Source organism: Pelophylax lessonae (genome assembly GCF_965119305.1).
Source record: "Pelophylax lessonae genome assembly, chromosome: 12".
NCBI lineage: Eukaryota > Metazoa > Chordata > Amphibia > Anura > Ranidae > Pelophylax > Pelophylax lessonae.
The window spans coordinates 177,047,447-177,069,147 of record NC_138779.1 but is presented as its reverse complement, the minus strand read 5'-3'; the positions used below and the strand labels follow the sequence as shown (position 1 = coordinate 177,069,147).

At 44.7% G+C, this 21,701-nt stretch overlaps 1 protein-coding gene across 1 annotated transcript in view; it reads right to left on the bottom strand.

Annotated features, from left to right (window-relative positions):
- Positions 1-21,637, bottom strand: part of LOC309568009 (cathepsin D-like) — a 96,552-nt gene extending 74,915 nt beyond the window's left edge. The window contains exon 1 of the mRNA XM_082273574.1: positions 21,338-21,637. Within this exon, the coding sequence (XP_082129700.1) occupies positions 21,338-21,399 (62 nt within the window). The 5' untranslated portion in view covers positions 21,400-21,637. The remainder of the gene's footprint in view (positions 1-21,337) is intronic.
- Between the last annotated feature and the right edge of the window lie 64 nt (positions 21,638-21,701).

Here is a 21,701-nt window from a genome sequence, read left to right as displayed (position 1 = left end):
ATATATATATATATATATATATATATATATATATATATATATATATATATATATATATATATATATATATATATATATATATATATATATACAGTGGGTACGGAAAGTATTCAGACCCCCTTAAAGTTTTCACTCTTTGTTATATTGCAGCCATTTGCTAAAATCATTTAAGTTCATTCTTCTTCCTCATGAATGTACACATAGCACCCCATACTGACAGAAAAACACAGAATTGTTGACATTGTTGCAGATTTATTAAAAAAGAAAAAACTGAAATATCACATGGTCCTAACTCCTAAGTATTCAGACCCTTTGCTCAGTATTTAGTAGAAGCCCCCTTTTGATCTAATACAGCCAGGAGTCTTTTAGGGAAAGATGCAACAAGTCTTTCACACCTGGATTTGGGGATCCTCTGCCATTCCTCCTTGCAGATCCTCTCCAGTTCTGTCAGGTTGGATGGTAAACGTTGGTGGACAGCTATTTTTAGGTCTCTCCAGAGATGCTCAATTGGGTTTAAGTCAGGGCTCTGGCTGGGCCATTCAAGAACAGTCACAGAGTTGTTGTGAAGCCACTCCTTCGTTATTTTAGCTGTGTGCTTAGGGTCATTGTCTTGTTGGAAGGTAAACCTTCGGCCCAGTCTGAGGTCCAGAGCACTCTGGAGAAGGTTTTTGTCCAGGATATCCCTGTACTTGGCCGCATTCATCTTTCCCTCGATTACAACCAGTCGTCCTGTCCCTGCAGCTGAAAAACACCCCCACAGCATGATGCTGCCACCACCATGCTTCACTGTTGGGACTGTATTGGACAGGTGATGAGCAGTGCCTGATTTTCTCCACACATACCGCTTAGAATTAAGGCCAAAAAGTTCTATTTTGGTCTCATCAGACCAGAGAATCTTATTTCTCACCATCTTGGAGTCCTTCAGTTGTTTTTTAGCAAACTCCATGCGGGCTTTCATGTGTCTTACACTGAGGAGAGGCTTCCGTCGGGCCACTCTGCCATAAAGCCCCGACTGGTGGAGGGCTGCAGTGATGGTTGACTTTCTACAACTTTCTCCCATCTCCTGACTGCATCTCTGGAGCTCAGCCACAGTGATCTTTGGGTTCTTCTTTACCTCTCTCACCAAGGCTCTTCTCCCCCGATAGCTCAGTTTGGCCGGACGGCCAGCTCTAGGAAGGGTTCTGGTCGTCCCAAACGTCTTCCATTTGAGGATTATGGAGGCCACTGTGCTCTTAGGAACCTTAAGTGCAGCAGAAATCTTTTTGTAACCTTGGCCAGATCTGTGCCTTGCCACAATTCTGTCTCTGAGCTCTTCAGGCAGTTCCTTTGACCTCATGATTCTCTGACATGCATTGTGATCTGGAAGGTCTTATATAGACAGGTGTGTGGCTTTCCTAATCAAGTCCAATCAGTATAATCAAACACAGCTGGACTCAAATGAAGGTGTAGAACCATCTCAAGGATGATCAGAAGAAATGGAAAGCACCTGAGTTAAATATATGAGTGTCACAGCAAAGGGTCTGAATACTTAGGACCATGTGATATCTCAGTTTTTCTTTTTTAATAAATCTGCAACAATGTCAACAATTCTGTGTTTTTCTGTCAGTATGGGGTGCTATGTGTACATTCATGAGGAAGAAGAATGAACTTAAATGATTTTAGCAAATGGCTGCATTATAACAAAGAGTGAAAAATTTAAGGGGGTCTGAATACTTTCCGTACCCACTGTATATATATATATATATATGCATATATATATATATATATATATATATATGCATATATATATATATATATATATATATATGTATATATATATATATGTATATATATATATATATATAATACAAAATGTGTTATGTGTTTTGTGCAACGTTTTTTTTTTTTTTTTTTGAATTTCCCTCCCTAGTTCCGCTCCCATGCAGCATTGCTGCTGCAGGGAACGGAACTAGGAAGTGATCACACCGACGGAGGACGGAGGAGCGGCGGGACTCTCGGCTGGCGGTCACAGCAATGAGAGATCATCGCTGGATCACCAGGATAAGGTAAGAGACACCGCTGCGCTCTCTGCACATCCACCCTGAGCGTGACTCGGGGTTACCGCTCCTGATAGAAAAAATCAACCCAGAGTCACGCTCGGGATTACCGCCAAGGTGGTTAAGACTTTATCATAGCCTTGATGTGCTATTATATGGACTACCGTTTTTATGTAGTGCTAACAGCTTGCGCCACTTGTTCCATTTATTGTCTGTAAATTTTTTGTTTCTAGGGTAAAAAAACTCTTTAAAAAGTTTAAAAACCTAAGGCATAAAGCTTTGTTTTAGGTAGGGTTTTCTGATGTACGTTGCACAGAATGTATAAAAATAACAGAAAAAAAGGGTTGCATATACAATTTCAGACCATTTCACTATTTTATATTACTGAAATAGGGTCACATGGCCAATTAAGGTCATCATACTCTTGTCTTTTGTCAAATATTTGCAAGAGAACCAGACTTCTCTCCATACAAAGTGCATATTTTAAAACGCTTGCAATTATAAATAATAAAAAATGCATAACTAATGTATCTGATAAATGGAAAGTTACTGAGTGTCCTTATTGTACTTTCATTTGGTCAAGTTAAAAAGCAATTTGTCACACACCTCCTGAACAGTGGACAAAACAAAAGACACTTTCCCACATTTAGCTGAGTAAGAAGTCAGTGCTTGGAAACAATGAAACCTCTGTGTTTTTTGGATGAATGTTTAGCTCATATTGTTGCTTTACAACAATACAGAAAACCTCTAAAACTGCCCATACATTGACTGAAATTCAGCCGGTTCAGTAGAAACTGTTCAAATTTTGATTCATGTATGGCAGTTCTCATTCATGAAAAATTGATCTATTGATTGACTTCTCAGAATGGGACTACTGGAAATCTTTAGTTGGTCAATTTTCTATTGGCTGCAGAGCTGATCTGTGTATTCTGATGACGGGCAGGCGGGGGAGTTTCCCGGCTATCAGAATACAATGACACAGTGGGGATGATTCTCACATCCGTTCCAAATGTGTTATTGGGGAAATTGTTTCATTTTTTTTTTATTAGCTGGCTGCGTTCCCGCGCAGTGCGTTTAGGGCAGCTCATTCATTTCAGTGGATTGGCCAAAGCTAGAGAAACATGCAAAAATGCCTGCACCATTTTAACCACTTCTGGACCAGAAGGATTTGCCTCCTTAACCACTTGCCGTCCGCCCTATAGCAGATTGACGGCGGCAAAGTGGTTGCACTATCCTGACTGGCCATCATATGACGTCCAGCAGGATAAAGCGAGCTGCGCCCGGGGGGCACGAAGAGCAGCGATCGGTGGTGCGGTGTGTCACTGTGACTCACCACATCTCTGATCTTGGTAAAGAGCCTAATGATTTAGGCTCTTTGCCATGTGACCAGCTGTGCCCAATCATAGCTGGTCACATAGTAACATAGTAAATAGGAAGTGCCGTTGATCGGCTTTCGCACGAGTAGAGGGGGGGGGGGTGCTGGTAATTAGAGCATTGATTACCAGTGCAGACCCTTGGGGGGTGCCACTAGAGCCACCAGGGATTGCCCACCCATGGCCACCAGGGATGCCCACCCATGACCACCGGGGATGCCCACCCATGGCCACCAGGGATGGCAATCAGGGCTCAGGGACCCTTTCAGTGCCCTCCCCATCAGAGCTGCCCATGATTGCCATCTATCAGTGCCACCCACCAGTGCCCATCATTACAATCTATCAGTGTCGCCCACGCCTATCAGTGCCTCATCAGTGCAAGAAAAAACATATCTATTTACAAAATTTTTAAACTTTTCGGTCTTTTTTTTATTTGTGTAGCAAAAAAGAAAACCTTGCGGTGATCAAATACCACCAAAAGAAAGCTCTGTTTGTGGGAAAAAAATGACATAAATTTTGTTTAGGTACAGTGTTGCATGACTGCTGAAAATTGGCCTGGGCAGGAAGGGGGTGAAAGTGCCCTGTATTGAAGTGGTTAATGACCAGGCCGTTCTTTGCTATTCAGCATTGCGGTACTTTAAATGAAAACTGCACGGTCGTGCGACGCTGTACCCAAAAAAAATGTATGTATTTTGTTCCCACAAACAGGGTTTTCTTTTGGTGGTATTTGATCACCTCTGCATTTTTTTGATTATGGGCTATAAACAAAAAAAAAGCGACAAATTAGAAAAAAAAAATCCCAATAAGTGTATTTTGATTGTTTGCGTCTACAAACTAGGGGAAAGATTTATGTAATTTTTAATAATGTATTTATTTTTACTAGTAATGGCGGCGATCTGTGATTTTTAGCAGGACTGCGACATTGCGCCGGACAGATCGGACCCCTAACTGAAATTTTTTACACTTTTGGGAGAACCAGTGACATACTACAGTTATCAGTGCTAAAAATATGCACTGCTACTGTAATAATGACACTGGCAGGGAAGGGGTTAACACCAGGGGCGATTAAAGGGTTAAATGTGTACCTAGGGGGTGATTCTAACTGTGTGGGGGCCAGACTTAGTGGATGGAAACAGGGCTGCTGTGTTCCAAAATAACAGGAACACAGGAGCCCTGTTTCAATCAGTGACAGATGAGTGGTGTGCCGTGTTTACAATGGCACACCGCCTTCCGTCAGTTCCTGCAGCGATCGCCATGACGGCTGTCGGACCCGTTGCTTAGCTGCAGGGCTAGAGAGCGGGCGAGCGATTGCGTCGCCGGTGGCAAGCGTGTGCACCAGAGACCTGCTCCCACGAGCCGACGTACCCATAAGTCGGTTTGCACAGGAGAGCTAGGCCGCTGCAGTTTATCTGCGGCGGCTGGTCTTTAAGTGGTTAAAAATCATGCCGCACCAAAGCGCATACTACTGTGGTACCATGAGTTTTGGCATATGCAAGCATGTGCGCATTAGCAAAAGGAGCGGGGTGCCATTAGGAATTAACATTACCGCTGTGCATCTATAAAAGAGCAGCACGTTTTTGCGTGTTTTGGGAAAGTGCGCAACTTTGCACGTGTCCCTGCAAAGCAACAAGTGTGAACACAGCCTCACCACCATAATGTACTGAGTAACTGGGGACAAAAAGTGGTAGTAGAACTTATGACAGGCACCTCCAGGATCATACCACACCAGGTAAGTTAAAGATCTGTTCTGTGCAAGTTCTATGAATGTTCTTGCTGCAGATTTCTATGCAAAGAGTGTGCCGCCGGCGGCGCACTCCCGCCCCAATCGTCAGTGGGGAAGTCGGCGCGTGTGTCAGGCGGCTCCGATTGCCACCTGACACTGGCCATCTCTCCCCGCTGAGAGAGAAGGGCGGTCGGCTGATGTAAGTGCAGCCGTCTGTCTCTCCCTGCAATGATCACAGAGACTATGTGATCCTGCTATATAGGATCGCATGTCTCTGTGATCATCTCACAAGCCCAACCCCCCCACAGTTAGAATCACTCCCCTAGGGTCACATTCAACCCCTTGATCACCAACAGTATTAATCCCTTCCCTGCCAGAGTCATTATTACAGTAACAGTGCATATTTTAAGCACTGATTACTGTAGTAATGTCACTGGTACCCCCAAAAGTGTCAAAAATGTCAGTTAGGGGGTCCGATCTGTCCACCGCAATGTCACAGTCCCGCTAAAAATCGCAGATCGCCGCCATTACTAGTAAAAAAAACAAAAAAACAATAAAAATGACATAAATCCTTCCTGTAGTTAGTAGACGCAATAACTTTTGCGCAAACCAATCAAAATACGCTTATTGCAATTTTTTTAACCAAAAATATGTAGCAGAAAACAAATTGGCCTAAAATGTTAAAAAATTTTGATTTTTAATTTTTTTTTTTTGAGAATGTCATATAGCAGAATGTGAAAAATATTGTTTTTTTTTTAAAAAAAATTGTCGCTCTTTTTTTGTTTATAGCGCAAAAAAAAAAAAATCGCACAGGTGATCAAATACCCCCAAAAGAAAGCTCTATTTGTGGAAAAAAAAAGGACGTTGATTTTATTTGGGTACAGCATCGCATGACTGGGCAATTGTCCGTTAAAGTAATGCAGTGCCAAATCGCAAAATAGGGCCTGGTCATTAGGGGGAAAATCTTCCGGTCCAGAACTGGTTAAAGGATTAAACCCTCTATTTTACCATCCACAACCACTTCAAAGCCATTGAGCTCTGCATGCCTGCTTATGTTACCTTGAAATATCTGTCCGGGAGGTTATACCAAAGTCATTTTGGAACTCTAACAACCAAGTGTGGGCTCTGATGAAGGCGGATTTTTTGGCCACCAAAGAGCATTGGCTACTTTCTTTCCACTAGTTGTGACTTTACTGTCAGAAATAAAGGATATATAGACTTTTACATAGTTACATACATAGTCAACTTGAAAAAAGACAGAACTCCATCTAGTTAAAAAAAAATATAGAAAACGTCTACATACACAACCTCCGATACCCACAGTTGATCCAGAGGAAGGCAAAAAAAAAACAATAAAGCAATCAAATTTGCTCCATAAGGGGAAAAAAATCCTTCCTGATACCCCAGGAGGCAAGCAGATTGTCCCTGAATCCACTACCCCTTTTGTTTTTACATATACATGTTAAAATTCAGTTATATTTTGTGTATTTAGGAGCACATCCAGTTCTTTTTTTAAAACAAACTAGCCTTTCCATATGTGAACGTTAAATCTCTTTTCCTCCAGACATAAAAAGTGCTCCCTTGTGCTCTGTAATTACCTGAATGTGAATAACTCTACACCAAGTTCACTACATGGACCACGTGTATTTATACATGGTTATTATATCCCCCCTTATTGCCTCTTCTCAAGAGAGAATAAATTCAATTTAGTTAATCTTTCCTCATAGCTGAGCTCCTTCATGCCTCTTATCAGTTTGGTTGTCCTTCACTGCCCTTTCTCCAGTTACCAATATCTTTTGGTGTCCAAAACTCAACTATAGTTTTAGGCAGGTGGCCTACTTAGTATGTTTAGTTAGCTTGGCTGCCCAGGTAGGGGGAAGGGATTTACATTTTCCACCATCCCTGTGTGTGTTTGTGAGCTTTTCCTGGAGTCCAGCCTCCCTCCCGTGTGATATAAAAGGGAAGAGGCCTGGATCCCTGGAGGCTCAGGACTTACAAGAAGATGGGACACATGCAAGGGCTTTCTGAGAGATGTGGTCCAGGTTAGGACCCCGATCCATTGGGATACCCCAAGTATATGGAATTCTACGTTCAAATCTTTCCAATAATGGGCTATTCCCAATATTACATCACCTGTCCAGGTAACCTGGGGCAGCCTCCGATAGGTGTAGTTAGGTCACGAATCCTATTGCATGTTATACATGTTCTGCTGAAAAACAACTGCATTTGGCCTTGTCTGAAGTTATTCAAAGAGATGTATGTTGGGTCTTGGCATATTTCTAAAGAACCTGGGTCTGTAACAACACTATCGGGTATGTGTAACACCGCTACAAAAAGTTAATTTGCATTGCAAGTCAAGGAAGAACATCTACAGCAACCAGTTGTTTGGCTTGGTACTTGGTTAGGTGATGGGTCCTCCAGTATTGAGGGAGTTTGTCTTCTGCCTCCCTTTATAGCTGTTTGTCTTTGATCATCAGGAGCAGACTACCGTTACAGAGATCCAAGGCCTGATCACTAGGTATGGGAAGGGAAGAGGTAATGGCCCGCTATATGCTCAGCAAGACTCCATTCTGTTACTGGGAGTGAGGCAACAGAGGTACACTGGACCGGTGGAGTCGGTAATGGCTCTGCAAGTCTCTCTGAATGTAACACATATATTAGTACAAGCAGAGATGTAAAGTAACTAAGTAGAACTACTTCACTACTGTACTTAAGTACCGAAAGGCGGTATCTGTACTTTCCTAGAGTAGAATTTTTTTCTCCAACTTCCACTTTTACTTCACTACATTTTTTCAATGATTTCAATACTTCTACTCCGATATTTTTTTTTTTGTGCTGCATAGTTACTCGTTACTATTATAAAAATTACCACTGCCAGAACAGTAGATGGCAAGTTTCATGAAGCTCAAAACATGTGTATTATCAGCGCATACAGAAATAAATACTACTGTATGTATAAATAAAAGCTGCATTTGAAATAATAAAAAACAATATGATGTTCAAACTTTTGACTTCTTTCTTTAATAACTACATAACACAGTACTTGTACTTTTACTTTCAGTACTTGAGTAGCAATTTTTTTTTCAAAACTACTGGTACTTTTACTTTCAGTACTTGAGTAGCAAAATTTAAAAAAAAAACTACTTGCAATACTTAAGTACAAAAAATGTTGAATACTTTAGTACTTCTACTCAAGTCACTTTTTGATCGAGCACTTCCTCTTCTACTCAAGTCACTTTTTGATCGAGCACTTGTACTTTTACTCAAGTATGGGTTTCGAATACTTTATACAACTCTGAGTACAAGTGCATACCTCCCAAATTTTTAAGATGGGAATGAGGGACACCTATTAACAAAAGTATGTTTTGCATAGGACACACCCTCTGCCACGCCCCCTTAAAGGAGAATTATACAAAAAAAATGATTAGTTAAACCACTACTATTCCTTTATACTGGCTTTTGAAATATACAAATGTAGCAATGTGGAATTTGGATGATAGGTTTAGTACTGGAAAACACTGCGAAAAATAAAATGGTCTGGATCAAGCCAAAATGAGAGACAAATGAGGAGGAAAGAAGGACAGAGGGACTTTGTTCCAAATCAGAGACGGTCCCTTAAAATCAGGGACAGATGGGAGCTATGTAAGTGTCTAGCGACATGGGGGAAAACATCTTAAGGAGGAACTCCATACATTATCGCTGCACCCAAGTGGCTCATCTCGGAGTTGGGAGAGCGCCTTAATGTTTGATTCTTCACATGACCGCAGTCTCAGCCTGCTCCCGGGCATAGGTGAGCACACCTTCCGGCGAGGTGTTACCCCATGTGCATGGGCGCATCCAGACCCCACCCACATAGTATTGACTTTTGAATTGATCATCTGGAAATTGATCCCTTCTGTTCACACAAACCTTGATAGGGTATATCTTTTACAGAAAAGAATAAAATAATGAACACGTAGGCAACTGAGATTTCACCAAATTTTGTTTTTAGTTTCATTTTTTCTTTACTCCTAAATAATTGAAATATACCATTCTAGTATTGCGAAGTACGTAATCTTCCTATTGTCAGGCTGGCTACCCAGATTGCTCTGTTCTTCTAGCCTGAGCTGTCAGTTTCAGGATGATATATCTGATAATGAACTACTGGGCTGTACAGAGGAAGGAAGTTGAGATAAAATCACATATTACACATGTAGGTGGTAAAGAAGCTTCCCAGAAAGGCACATGCCAAGGTGTTAACTGCAGGCCATGAGTGCTAAAATAATTTTTTAGAAGCAACTACAAAATGTCTATCATAACAGCACCGTCACCATCACTATGCACAACTTTCAGTTGTTATGGTGATTACTTATTTGTATTACACCCCTGTACAAGCAGAACATGTTATGCTTTTGTAGAGAATTCTAAAACAAGTGTTGCATAATAGGAGACACCTTGTCTGATATTCATAATCATTACATGGATAACAAGATTTTGTTGCTGTGAAAACAGAGGAATGTGATGCTATAAGCTTAAAGTGTAAGTCCACCCTAAAACTAAAATCCCTGCATCTATAGATGTCTACGATCAAACACTAACCTATCTAGCCCTGTAAAGAAGAAATGAGTATACATCAGTGGCGGCCCGTCCATTGGGGGCGCAGGGGTGCCGCCCCCCATCCATGCATCCGGCCCCCTAATCTACATGCAGGGCGCCGGACGCATGTATTCCAATGGGGAATTTTTTTTTTTGAAGCACGTGATTAGAGCCAGAGGCTCTAATAGGCTTCAAAAAAGGGTAGGCTCAGGGCGCAGAGCACTGCGCCCTGAGCCCACCCAGTTGTGTGACAATAGCGAATGAATATTCACTATTATCACACGAATTCTCCTCCCAGCCAATCAGGAAGCGGGTCCGGAGACCCGTTTCTTGATTGGTCGAAAGGAGAGGCCATGCTATTGGCCAAGGAGGAGGGAGTAGACGCAGGGGAAGCCGCCTTCAGCGCCGGGGGAAGCCGCCCCCACCTGTCTGCCCTCCACGTCAGTCCAGGGTGAGTGGTGGTATGGTGTGCGAGCTGGTGTGGCCCGGGGGGGGAGGTATGGTGTGGTCCGTCTGCCGCCCCCCCTGGCCCATGGAGCACCAGCCGCCACTGGTTTACATACCTTTTTTGAAGCCGATCCGATCTTGTTTCCAGTGGTGGAAGCTCTACAGCAGAGGACACAGCGGACAATGGCTGCAAAATGCATGGGAAGTGACGTCACCCATAGACTTACTATGGGCCTTCCGTTGTCGGATGTGTCCTCTGCACCCACCTACACAGCGAAGCCACCGCTGACAGCTCAGCGTGGGATCGGGTCGGATAGGCTTCAGAAAAGGTATGTATACTAATTTCTTCATAACAAGGCCAGATAGGTCAGTGTTAAATCTTGGATGTCTGTAGATGCAGGGATTTTAGTATTCAGGTGGAATTCTACTTTAAGGCAAAACCCAAAACTTTAAATATTGCAGTTTACCAATCCTTAAATCTGGTGGTTGCATTAGTTTTCTTTTTTAGGATTTTTTCCTTTTATTTCCACCTTGTGATTTGGCAAGTAACACATTTCCTGCCCTACAACTGGCTGCCTGCAAGCCCCTGCACAGAACATTTGTGCATCCAGTGTGGCTTACACATTGGCACGTCCATGTAAATGAGGCCTGAGTGTCTGTTACCAACACTGTACTTGAAGTGGTTGTAAAGGCTAAAGCTTTTTTAGGTGGAAAAACCATTTGGGTGGAGCTTCCTTCCGCCCCCCTGAAATACTTACCTAAGCCTGATCTCGGTCCACCACTATGTCTGAGATTAGTGGCACTGTTCTTTCTCTTCTCATTGGATTCAGTGAGAGCAGCAGGAGCCAATGGGCGCTTTAAATTTTCTTTATTATTATTTATTTATTTTATACAAAAAAACTTTTTTTTACACTTTTTTTTTTTCTGTACAAATTTTATTGCTATCACAAGGGATGAACAACATCTCTTGTGATAGTGGGCCATGACAGGTCCTCTTTATGGGTAAATTGGGGTCTATTAGACCCCAAATCTCTCCTCTGGCCTCCCCGTGCAGCCGATCCGAACATGATTATTAAACAAAGGGGTGGAACTGGAAGTGGTGACTACTCGTCACTCCCGGTTTCCATGGTTACAGAGAGAGGGGAATGAAGTCAGTTCCTCTCTCTGTCCCAGGCAGCCATCACTGCCGGCCGCATCACTTCTGACCGCCGCGATGGGACCAGAGAGCCCGGGAGAGGCAGCGGCCTGAGGGGGGTGTGACCCCCTTCCGCCACCGGCAGAAGTGATCGAGTGGCTAATTAGCTACTCAGATCACTTCTAATTTGCAGAGAATCGCCGGCTGCAAATAATGGTATTGGGATGATACCTGTAGGTGCAGGCATCATCCCGGTATAACCACTCAAACCCAAGGACGTACGGTCATTTCCTTGGGTGGGAAGTAGATAATTAGTAATAAATCTCAATGAAAATACATTTATGTTGTACTTTTTCCAAGCGATCATGTAACCTCAAAGCTAATTCAATTGAAAAATGAAAAGAGCAGGGTGGAAAATTGTCGGCCGAACTGCAGCATCATCCAATCAGATACAGCTACTGCTCAGGTATGTTGATAGCTGCCGCCAGCTGCTATCAGAAAAGAATTGTCCACCAGGGGGAGTCACCTATCAGATGGAGGAATCTGTTAGTATTTCCTAATAGCACATAGCGAGACCTAGACGTAGCTGGTAAGATTGAATAAAGACACCGTTCCATCCAGTTCAACCCAAGAATGTGTGTGTGACTACTGTTTTCCATGTGCTTGTACATTCTGCTTGCTAAGAAACACATTTAAAAGTTTTTTGAACGTATCCACACTCTCCACGGACATCCTCACCGCCCTAACAGTAAAGAACCCTTACACAGTTCAAGAATAAGCCCATTTGTTTTCCAACTTCATTGTGTGGCTGCATGTCTTCTTAATCACTTCTGGACCAGAAGCATTTGCCCCCTTAACCACTTAAGCCCCGGAAGATTTTACCCCCTTCCTGACCAGGGCCTTTTTTGTGATTCGGCACTGCGTGACTTTAACGGACAATTGCGCGGTCGTGCGACGCTGTACCTAAACTAATTTAACGTCCTTTTTTTCCCACAAACAGAGCTTTCTTTCGGTGGTATTTGATCACCTGTGCGATTTTAACTTTTTGACTTTTTGCGCTATAAACAAAAAAAGAGCGACAATTTTGCAAAAATAACAATATTTTTCAAATTTTTTTATGAAATCCCCCCCCCCCCCCAAAAAAATGTAAAAATCAAAATTTTTTTAACATTTTTGGCCAATTTGTTTTCTGCTACCTATGTTTGGTAAAAAAAAAATAGCAAAAAGCGTATTTTGATTGGCTTGCGCAAAAGTTATTGCGTTTACTAACTAAGGGAAAGATTTCTGTCATTTTTGGTGGGTTTTTTTTAACGCGTAATGGCGGCGATCTGAGATTTTTTATTTGCGGGACTGCGACATTGCGGCGGACAGATTGGACCCTTGACTGACATTTATGACACTTTTGGGGTTACCAGTGACATTACTGCAGTAATCAGTGCTATACATATGCACTGTTACTGCAAATTGACACTGGCAGTGAAGGGGTTAACTTTATTGGGGAAGGAGGTGTTAAGTGTGTCCCTAGGGGCGTGCTTCTTACTGTGATTGGACATGGCTACTGGTGTAGGAACAGTGATCAACGGTCCTACATAGTAGAACCGTATGATCACCATTCCTACACAGGGGAGAATGACAGGCGGCTTGTTTACATCAGCCGCCTGCCTTTCTCCCTTCACGGCGGATGATCACGAGTGACCGGCGGACATCGAGTCCGCCGGTCACACGCACGGACTTCCCAGGGAACAAGCCGGGGCGGGCGCCCGCTATTGGCTCACAAGCAAGTGACAGGCTAGTGACGTACCGGTACGTCACTTTGCCTGGCCGGGGCAGTATATGTACTTGCGGCGGTCGGCAACCGGTTAATGACCATTTTTTACAATTCGGCACTGCGTTTTTTTAGCGGACAATTGCGCGGTCGTGCGATGATGTACCTAAATAAAATTGATGTCCCTTTTTTCCCCACAAATAAGAACTTTATTTTGGTGGTATTTGATCACCTCTGTGATTTTTATTTTTTGTGTGATCAACAAAAAAAGAGCGACATTTCTGAAAAAAAAAATAATAATAATACTTTTCACTTTCTGCTATATAATATTGCCACAAAAAAAAATTAAAAATCAATTTTTTTCATCCTTCTAGGCCAATTTGTATTCTGCTACATATTTTTGGTAAAAAAAATCCCAATAACCTTTTTTTGATTGGTTTGCGCAAAAGTTATCGCGTCTACAAACTACGGGAAAGACTTTTGCCATTTTTATTAAATTATTATTTTTTTATGTAGTAATGGCGGCGATCTGCGATTTTTAGCAGGACTGCTCCATTGCTGCAGACAGATCGGACCCCTAACTGACATTTTTGACAGTTTTGGGGGGGCGGGGGGACCAGTGACATTACTACAGTAATCAGTGCTACAAATATGCACTGTTACTGTAATAATGACACTGGCAGGGAAGGGGTTAACACCAGGGGCGATCAAAGGGTTACATATGTACCTAGGGGGTGATTCTAACTGTGTGGGGCCAGACTTGGGGGATGGAAACAGGGCTCCTGTGTTACGAAATAACAGGAACACAGGAGCCCTGTTTCAATCAGTGACAGGTGAGCGGTGTTTACAATGGCACACCGCCTTCTGTCAGTCCCTGCAGCGATCGCCGCGTTCCCATTAATTAGCTGCAGGGCTAGTGATCGTGTGCGCCCGAGACCAGCTCCCGCGAGCTGCCGTACGGGTACGGCGGTTTTCGCAGGAGAGCCAGCCTGCCGCAGTATATCTGCGGCGGCTGGTCTTTAAGTGGTTAGTACATGTTCTTAGTCTGCTAGCCTTGCTTACTGTAACTTGGCAATGCATGCTATTGCTGAGACTATTATCCCCAGGACCTTTTCCATCCTTGACCCCCCAAACTTGTGTAGCACTCTACAGGTAGGTGCTAGGTAATGATATAATGGGCCTTGTCTGCCTAACAGCAGGGCTGTGATTTAATAGTCAGGGTGTCATGGTTTCCAGGTGTGCCTGCTGAAGGGGGAGAAGTATCCCCACTGGCTCCTGTGAGAGGCTTCTCATAGGGCAGTGGAGGAAACCCAATCAGGGGACACATCCAGACTTGTAACTACCCCAGAAGGCAGATTGTGCTGCAAAGGATTCTGGGAGTGGGTATAAGTTTGGGGGGGAAATGCGTGGCACGGTGTCTGTGGTGGGAGCAGAGTCCCAGGAAGGAGAGTGCAGCTGTCTCTCCTCCTGTCTGAGGAAGGTGGATGTCTCAGGGTGTCGCCTGAGTGTCCAGAGAGTGCTGAGTTGAGCTGAGGGGATCCGGTGTGCCGAGAACCAGCGGAGAGAGAGAGGGGTCCAGTCCCAGGAAAGCCTACACAGGTCATGAGTACTGAGGATTGCCCCTGGGGGTCTGCCTGAAGTTAGAGCGGACCACTCCAGAAGAGGTTTTGGGATCCAGTGCCAGGTAGTTGGAAAGGGGGTACCTAGGTTGAGGACCCTGAAGTTAGAAAGGGGGTACATAGTCAGTGGACCCTGAAGAGTTCAAGTGAAAGGGGGCACCTGCGGTTGGACCCTGAACTGTACAGTGTGTCAGTTGCAAGTACAGCTATACAGAGTTCTACTTCATTCTACCTCAAGCTGGCCAAAGCGGGGGGGCAGTATTCAGTGATTTATACAGCACAACAGTGTCAGGACTCAGGAGTTCTACAGTTCTCAGTCCTGAATATTCTGGACTAATAGTCAAGGATTCAGCACTAGGGTTGAGCGAACACGGACTGTATTATTTGTGTTCGTACCGAATAATTGTTTTTTTGTTACCCGAACACGGACCCGAAAACTTTACTGTATATTTAAGTAAAAATCCGTGTTCGGTCGTTTTATTTCCGGGTTTTGCATGCATTGGCGCGCTTTTCATGGCGGGCTTTCAACAGCCAATCAACAAGCGTTTAACTGGTGTGCCTTAAGCCATCCCAGCCATGCCTACAAATGTATTAGTAGCTGTGACTGGCCATCTGAAGCATGTGACCAAGTCTTTATAAGTCCGAGGCAGCGCCGCTGCGTCATTCTGCTGTGTTAGTTCAGGAACAGAGCACACATCATACGTGCTGGCTGCTGATTAGGGACAGACAGACAAAAAAAAAATTTGTGTCCGGATAGAATTGAGGGACAGGTCGGAGTGTGTTAGGCAGGGCGAGTTGTAGGCATTTTAGGGCGAGGCTGCTGATTTTTAGGGTCAGTTTTCTACGATCGATTTTGCTGTGTGGGAGGGGTTTTCAGTGACCGATCTACGATCTTATCAATCCTTTTAGGGAGAGGCTGCTGCTGATTTTTAGGGTCAGTTTTCTACGATCGATTTTGCTGTGTGGGAGGGGTTTTCAGTGACCGATCTACGATCTTATCAATCCTTTTAGGGAGAGGCTGCTGCTGATTTTTAGGGTCAGTTTTCTACGATGGATTTTGCTGTGTGGGAGGGGTTTTCAGTGACCGATCTACGATCTTATCAATCCATTTAGGGAGAGGCTGGAGATAGGCAGGTGTCAGTGGTCCACATCGATTTTGCTCTGTGTGGGGTGCAGTGAACACAATTTTTTTTGCCCACTGCGGAGGAGGGAGAAAAGTATTTTTCTATCAGTCACTGTGTGCAGCGTTTTTCCTTCAGCTGTGCTGTGCTGACTGATCATACACTGCTGTGTTCAGTTCACATGTGCTATTATTGAGTGATTTCAAAAATCATACACTTTTTTCTATTCCACTATTCAATATACAGCCTTGGGTTAAAAAAAATTAAATTGTGGCCTGCAGCAGAGCTGAATGATATTTGGGGTTCATCTCATACTTCTGAAGATTTGAGGGTGCTGCCTGTTCCAAACTCCTCCTACTCCTCATCCAGCCTTTTAGGGGTACAAACAATAGTAATTGGGGCCTAGTGTGGTTTTGTACGTGTGAGATACATACACTTTTTTTGATCATATTTTCTATTCCGCTATTCAATAAAAACCTTTGGGGAACAGTTAAATTGCGGGATAGTCTGTGTTGGTACGTGTGAGATCCACCTTTCCAAGTTTTTGGGGTTCATCTCAAACTTCTGAAGATTTGAGGGTGCTGCCTGTTCCAAACTCCTCCTACTCCTCATCCAGCCTTTTAGGGGTACAAACAATAGTAATTGGGGCCTAGTGTGGTTTTGTATGTGTGAGATACATACACTTTTTTTGATCATATTTTCTATTCCGCTATTCAATAAAAACCTTTGGGGAACAGTTAAATTGCGGGATAGTCTGTGTTGGTACGTGTGAGATCCACCTTTCCAAGTTTTTGGGGTTCATCTCATACTTCTGAAGATTTGAGGGTGCTGCCTGTTCCAAACTCCTCCTACTCCTCATCCAGCCTTTTAGGGGTACAAACAATAGTAATTGGGGCCTAGTGTGGTTTTGTACGTGTGAGATACATACACTTTTTTTGATCATATTTTCTATTCCGCTATTCAATAAAAACCTTTGGGGAACAGTTAAATTGCGGGATAGTCTGTGTTGGTACGTGTGAGATCCACCTTTCCAAGTTTTTGGGGTTCATCTCATACTTCTGAAGATTTGAGGGTGCTGCCTGTTCCAAACTCCTCCTACTCCTCATCCAGCCTTTTAGGGGTACAAACAATAGTAATTGGGGCCTAGTGTGGTTTTGTACGTGTGAGATACATACACTTTTTTTGATCATATTTTCTATTCCGCTATTCAATAAAAACCTTTGGGGAACAGTTAAATTGCGGGATAGTCTGTGTTGGTACGTGTGAGATCCACCTTTCCAAGTTTTTGGGGTTCATCTCATACTTCTGAAGATTTGAGGGTGCTGCCTGTTCCAAACTCCTCCTACTCCTCATCCAGCCTTTTAGGGGTAGAAACAATAGTAATTGGGGCCTAGTCTGGTTGTGTATGTGTGAGATACATACACTTTTTTTGATCATATTTTCTATTCCGCTATTCAATAAAAACCTTTGGGTATCAATTAAATTGCAGGATAGTCTGTGTTGGTACGTGTGAGATATACCTTTCCAAGTTTTTGGGGTTCATCTCATACTTCTGAAGATTTGAGGGTGCTGCCTGTTCCAAACTCCTCCTACTCCTCATCCTGCCTTTAGGGGTACAAACAATAGTAATTGGGGCCTAGTGTGGTTCTGTACGTATGAGATACATACACTTTTTTTGATCATATTTTCTATTCCGCTATTCAATAAAAACCTTTGGGTATCAATTAAATTGTGGGATAGTCTGTGTTGGTACGTGTGAGATACACCTTTCCAAGTTTTTTTTCCGCTTTCCAAGTGGACCAGTAAGCACGGTCAGGGGCGTTATATCTCCCTAACGGCACACTGGGTAAATGCAGTGGCGGATGGGCCTGAGGCGGATAGCAATTTGGCGCATGTCCTTCCACCACCGAGGATTGCAGGGCGCTTCAGTTTGCCTCCTGTTCCTAACTCCTCCTACTCTGCTTCCTCATCCTCTACCGCCTCCTCATCCGGACAGCGTAACACCTTCACCACCAACTTCAGCACGGCCAGGGGTAAACGACAGCAGGCAGTTTTAAAACTTGCCTGTTTGGGGGAAAAACCACACACCGCGCAGGAGTTGTGGAGGAGCATGGAACAGCAGACAAATGAGTGGTTGCTGCCAGCGAGCCTCAAGCCCGGCCTGGTGGTGTGTGATAACGGGCGAAATCTCATAGCAGCTCTGGGCCTAGCCGGTTTGACGCACATCCCTTGCCTGGCGCACGTGCTGAATTTGGTGGAGCAGAGGTTCCTTAAAAACTACCCCGATATGTCAGAGCTGCTTCAGAAAGTGCGGGCCGTCTGTGCGCACACTTTCGGCGTTCTCACCCTGCTGCTGCTCGCCTGTCAGCGCTGCAGCGTAACTTCGGCCTTCCCGCTCACCGCCTCATATGTGACGTGCCCACAAGGTGGAACTCCATAGTCCATAGTGGAGTATCAGCTGCAGCACGCACGCGTGAGTCGCTCTGCGGAACAGCACCACTTCACCACCAATAACTGGGCCTCCATGCGAGACCTGTGTGCCTTGTGGCGCTGTTTTGAGTATTCCACCAACATGGCCAGTGCCGACGACGCAGTTGTCAGCTTAACTATCCCACTTCTATGCCTCCTTCAAAAAACAATTCGGGCGATGATGGAAGAGGATGTGGCACAGGATGAGGAGGAGGAGGAGGAGGATGAAGAGGTAACATTTCCAAGGCTTTCAGGGCAGTCATTCACAAGGGGCTCCGAGGGTGGGTTCCTGCACACACAAACGCCAGGGACACAATTTCCCAGCAGGGGCTTAGTTCTGGAGGATGAGGAGGAGGAGCTGGAGGAGGAGATGGAACCATGTTCACAGCAGGGTGGCACCCAGGCCAGCTCATGGCCATCACTGGTGCGTGGCTGGGGGGATACAGAGGACACGGACGATACACCTCACACAGAGGACAGCCTTTCGTTGCCTCTGGGCAGCCTGGCACACATGAGCGATTACATGCTGCAGTGTCTCCACAACGGCCGCCGAGTTGCCCACATTCTAACTTGTGCTGATTACTGGGTGGCCACGCTGCTGGATCCCCGTTACAAGGACAACGTACCGTCCTTAATTCACTCACTGGAGCGCGATCGCAAGATGCGCGAGTACAAGCGCACGCTGGTAGACGCGATGCTGCTGGCATTCCCACCTGACAGCGGGGCCACAGTGGAAGCATAAGGCAGAGGAGGAGGAGGAAGAGGTCGCCAACGCAACCAGGGCACCGCCAGCACCTCAGAAGGCAGGGTTAGCATGGCCGAAATGTGGAAAAGCTTTGTCAGCACGCCACAACAAACCGCAGCACCAGCAGCTCATATGGAACGTCTTAGCAGGAGGCAGCATTTCACGAACATGGTGGAGCAGTATGTGTGCACACGCCTAGACGTACTGAATGAGGGGTCTGCCCCCTTCAACTTCTGGGTCTCCAAGTTGGGCACATGGCCTGAGCTTGCCCTTTACGCCTTGGAGGTGCTGGCGTGCCCTGCAGCCAGTGTATTATCTGAACGGGTATTTAGCACGGCTGGGGGCGTTATCACAGACAAGCGCAGCCCCCTGTCCAGAGACAATGTGGACAAGCTCACGTTCATTAAAATGAACCAGGCATGGATCCCACGGGACTTTTCCGTACCTTGTGCAGAATAGCGATGGATACCGACCTTACCCAGCCATTGTTCTATTTTTGCTCTTTCTCACTCTTTTGGGGTGTACCCTCATTTAAAATTTCTGAAAAGAAGCAGTGTTGGCTACCTCGTCCTCCTCAGGGCCAGATTAACGTAGGGGCTATTGGAGCTGCAGATCCAGGCCCCGGGTTGGCCATATTCACTGTTACCGCTCTTCTGTCACTTGTAAACACAGAAGTCTGGCTTCTATGCTCGCTTCCCCAGGCAGCTCCCTCAGAACCTCCCCACACAGCACGAAGGCCGGACAAGGAGGGACAGTTGCCGATGCATGGATGTGTTTATGGGCTTCAGAGACAGCATCCCATGTTGAATTAGGCATGCATGGCTGCACCCTTCCTCCTCTGGGTGCATGCCAAGGCACGGCCCTTAAGGCCCTTCAAAATCCTCAGCACCAAGCCCATGATACTCTTAATCCGGCCCTGGTCCTCCTCCACCGCCGCTTCCACCTACACCGCCCATAGGTGTGCGCAGCCTATTGCATTAGGGTGTGCACCCCAAAGTTTAAATACACATGCATGTGTTTGCCTACATGTACATGGCCCCGATACATTACTCTCCCTGCTGGCAAAGAGAAATAGAGCAGAGTTTAGCTCCCAAGTGCATTACTTTACATTTTCCTACATTGAGCCTCATCTGCTATATACCTGTCCTCCCCTCTATTTTAACCACTTGCCGACCGCCGCCAGACTATATACGGCGGCGGTCAGCCCCTCCCAGGCAAAGTGACGTACCGGTATGTCACTAGCCTGGGAGCCAATTGGGAGCCGCCCCCGCTTGTACCCTAAGAAGCCCGCGCGTGTGACCGGCGGACCCAATGTCCGCCGGTCACTCGCGATAGTCGGGTGGAGAGGGAGAAAGGCATGCGGATTATGTAAACAAAGCCGCCTGTCATTCTCCCCTGTGTAAAAGCACAGATCACTCGGTCCTGCTATGTAGGACCGCTCCTAGATAGCTGTGACAGCCACATCCAATCACAGTTAGAAACACGCTCCTAGGGACACACTTAACCCCTCCCTCTCCAATAAAGTTAACCCCTGTCCTGCCAGTGTCATTTTTACAGTAACAGTGCATATGTATAGCACTGATTACTGTAGTAATGTCACTGGTAACCCCAAAAGTGTCAAAAATGTCAGTCAAGGATCCGATCTGTCCGCCGCAATGTCACAGTCCCGCAAAAAAAAAAAATCGCAGATCGCCGCCATTACTCGTTAAAAAAAAAAAACAATAAAAATGACAAAAATCTTTCCCTTAGTTAGTAAACGCAATAAATTTTGCACAAACCAATCAAAATACGCTTTTTGTGATTTTTTTTTTTTTTATACCAAACATATGTAGCAGAAAACAAAGTGGCCTAAAATGTTAAAACATTTTGATTTCTACATTTTTATGGGGGGGAATTTCATATAAAAAATGTGAAAAATATTGTTATTTTTGCAAAATTGTCGCTCTTTTTTTGTTTATAGCGCATGATCAAAAAAAAAAAAAAATCGTACAGGTGATCAAATACCACCAAAAGAAAGCTCTGTTTGTGGGAAAAAAAAGAACGTCAATTTCTTTGGGTACAGCGTCGCACGACAGCGCAATTGTCCGTTAAAGTCACGCAGTGCCGAATCGCAAAATAGGCCCTGGTCAGGAAGGGGGTAAAATCTTCCGGGGCTTAAGTGGTTAACAAGATTTTCTTGTAAAGTTGCTCTACAAGCTGACTAGCGTGGTCAGCTTTAGAAAGAATGCCTTATTAGAAAAAGTGATTTTTTAATTATGCTAGCAAATTTGTCTTATTGTGTTCATAACATAACAGTGGGATATACTGTATAAGTGTATTCATCACTTACCGCATCACTGCTTTAACCCCCAATAACAGAAGTAGAAAACTTGTGAAGATCTGAACCTTCATTGTGCTTGTATTCCCTCTTGTTCCGATCCCGGGACGATAGGTTGGGCCAGGAGCTGAAGTCTATATACTCTTCCTCTTCTGTGGGTTACACAGTCGACTTTTACATTTTGATAAGTGTTTGCTAAGTGGTTTTCGCAAGCCAGTGGGCAGGCAGCCTGTAACGTGCCTTTGTGTCACAGAACTGGCCTTGTCACTTGTTAGTCTGTGGTCCAAGCATGTAGGAGATAATTGGTGAGCGCACGACACATGACTAATCATGAGATTAGGCGGCTGACAGTCAGTTATAATGAGCTAAAACGGAA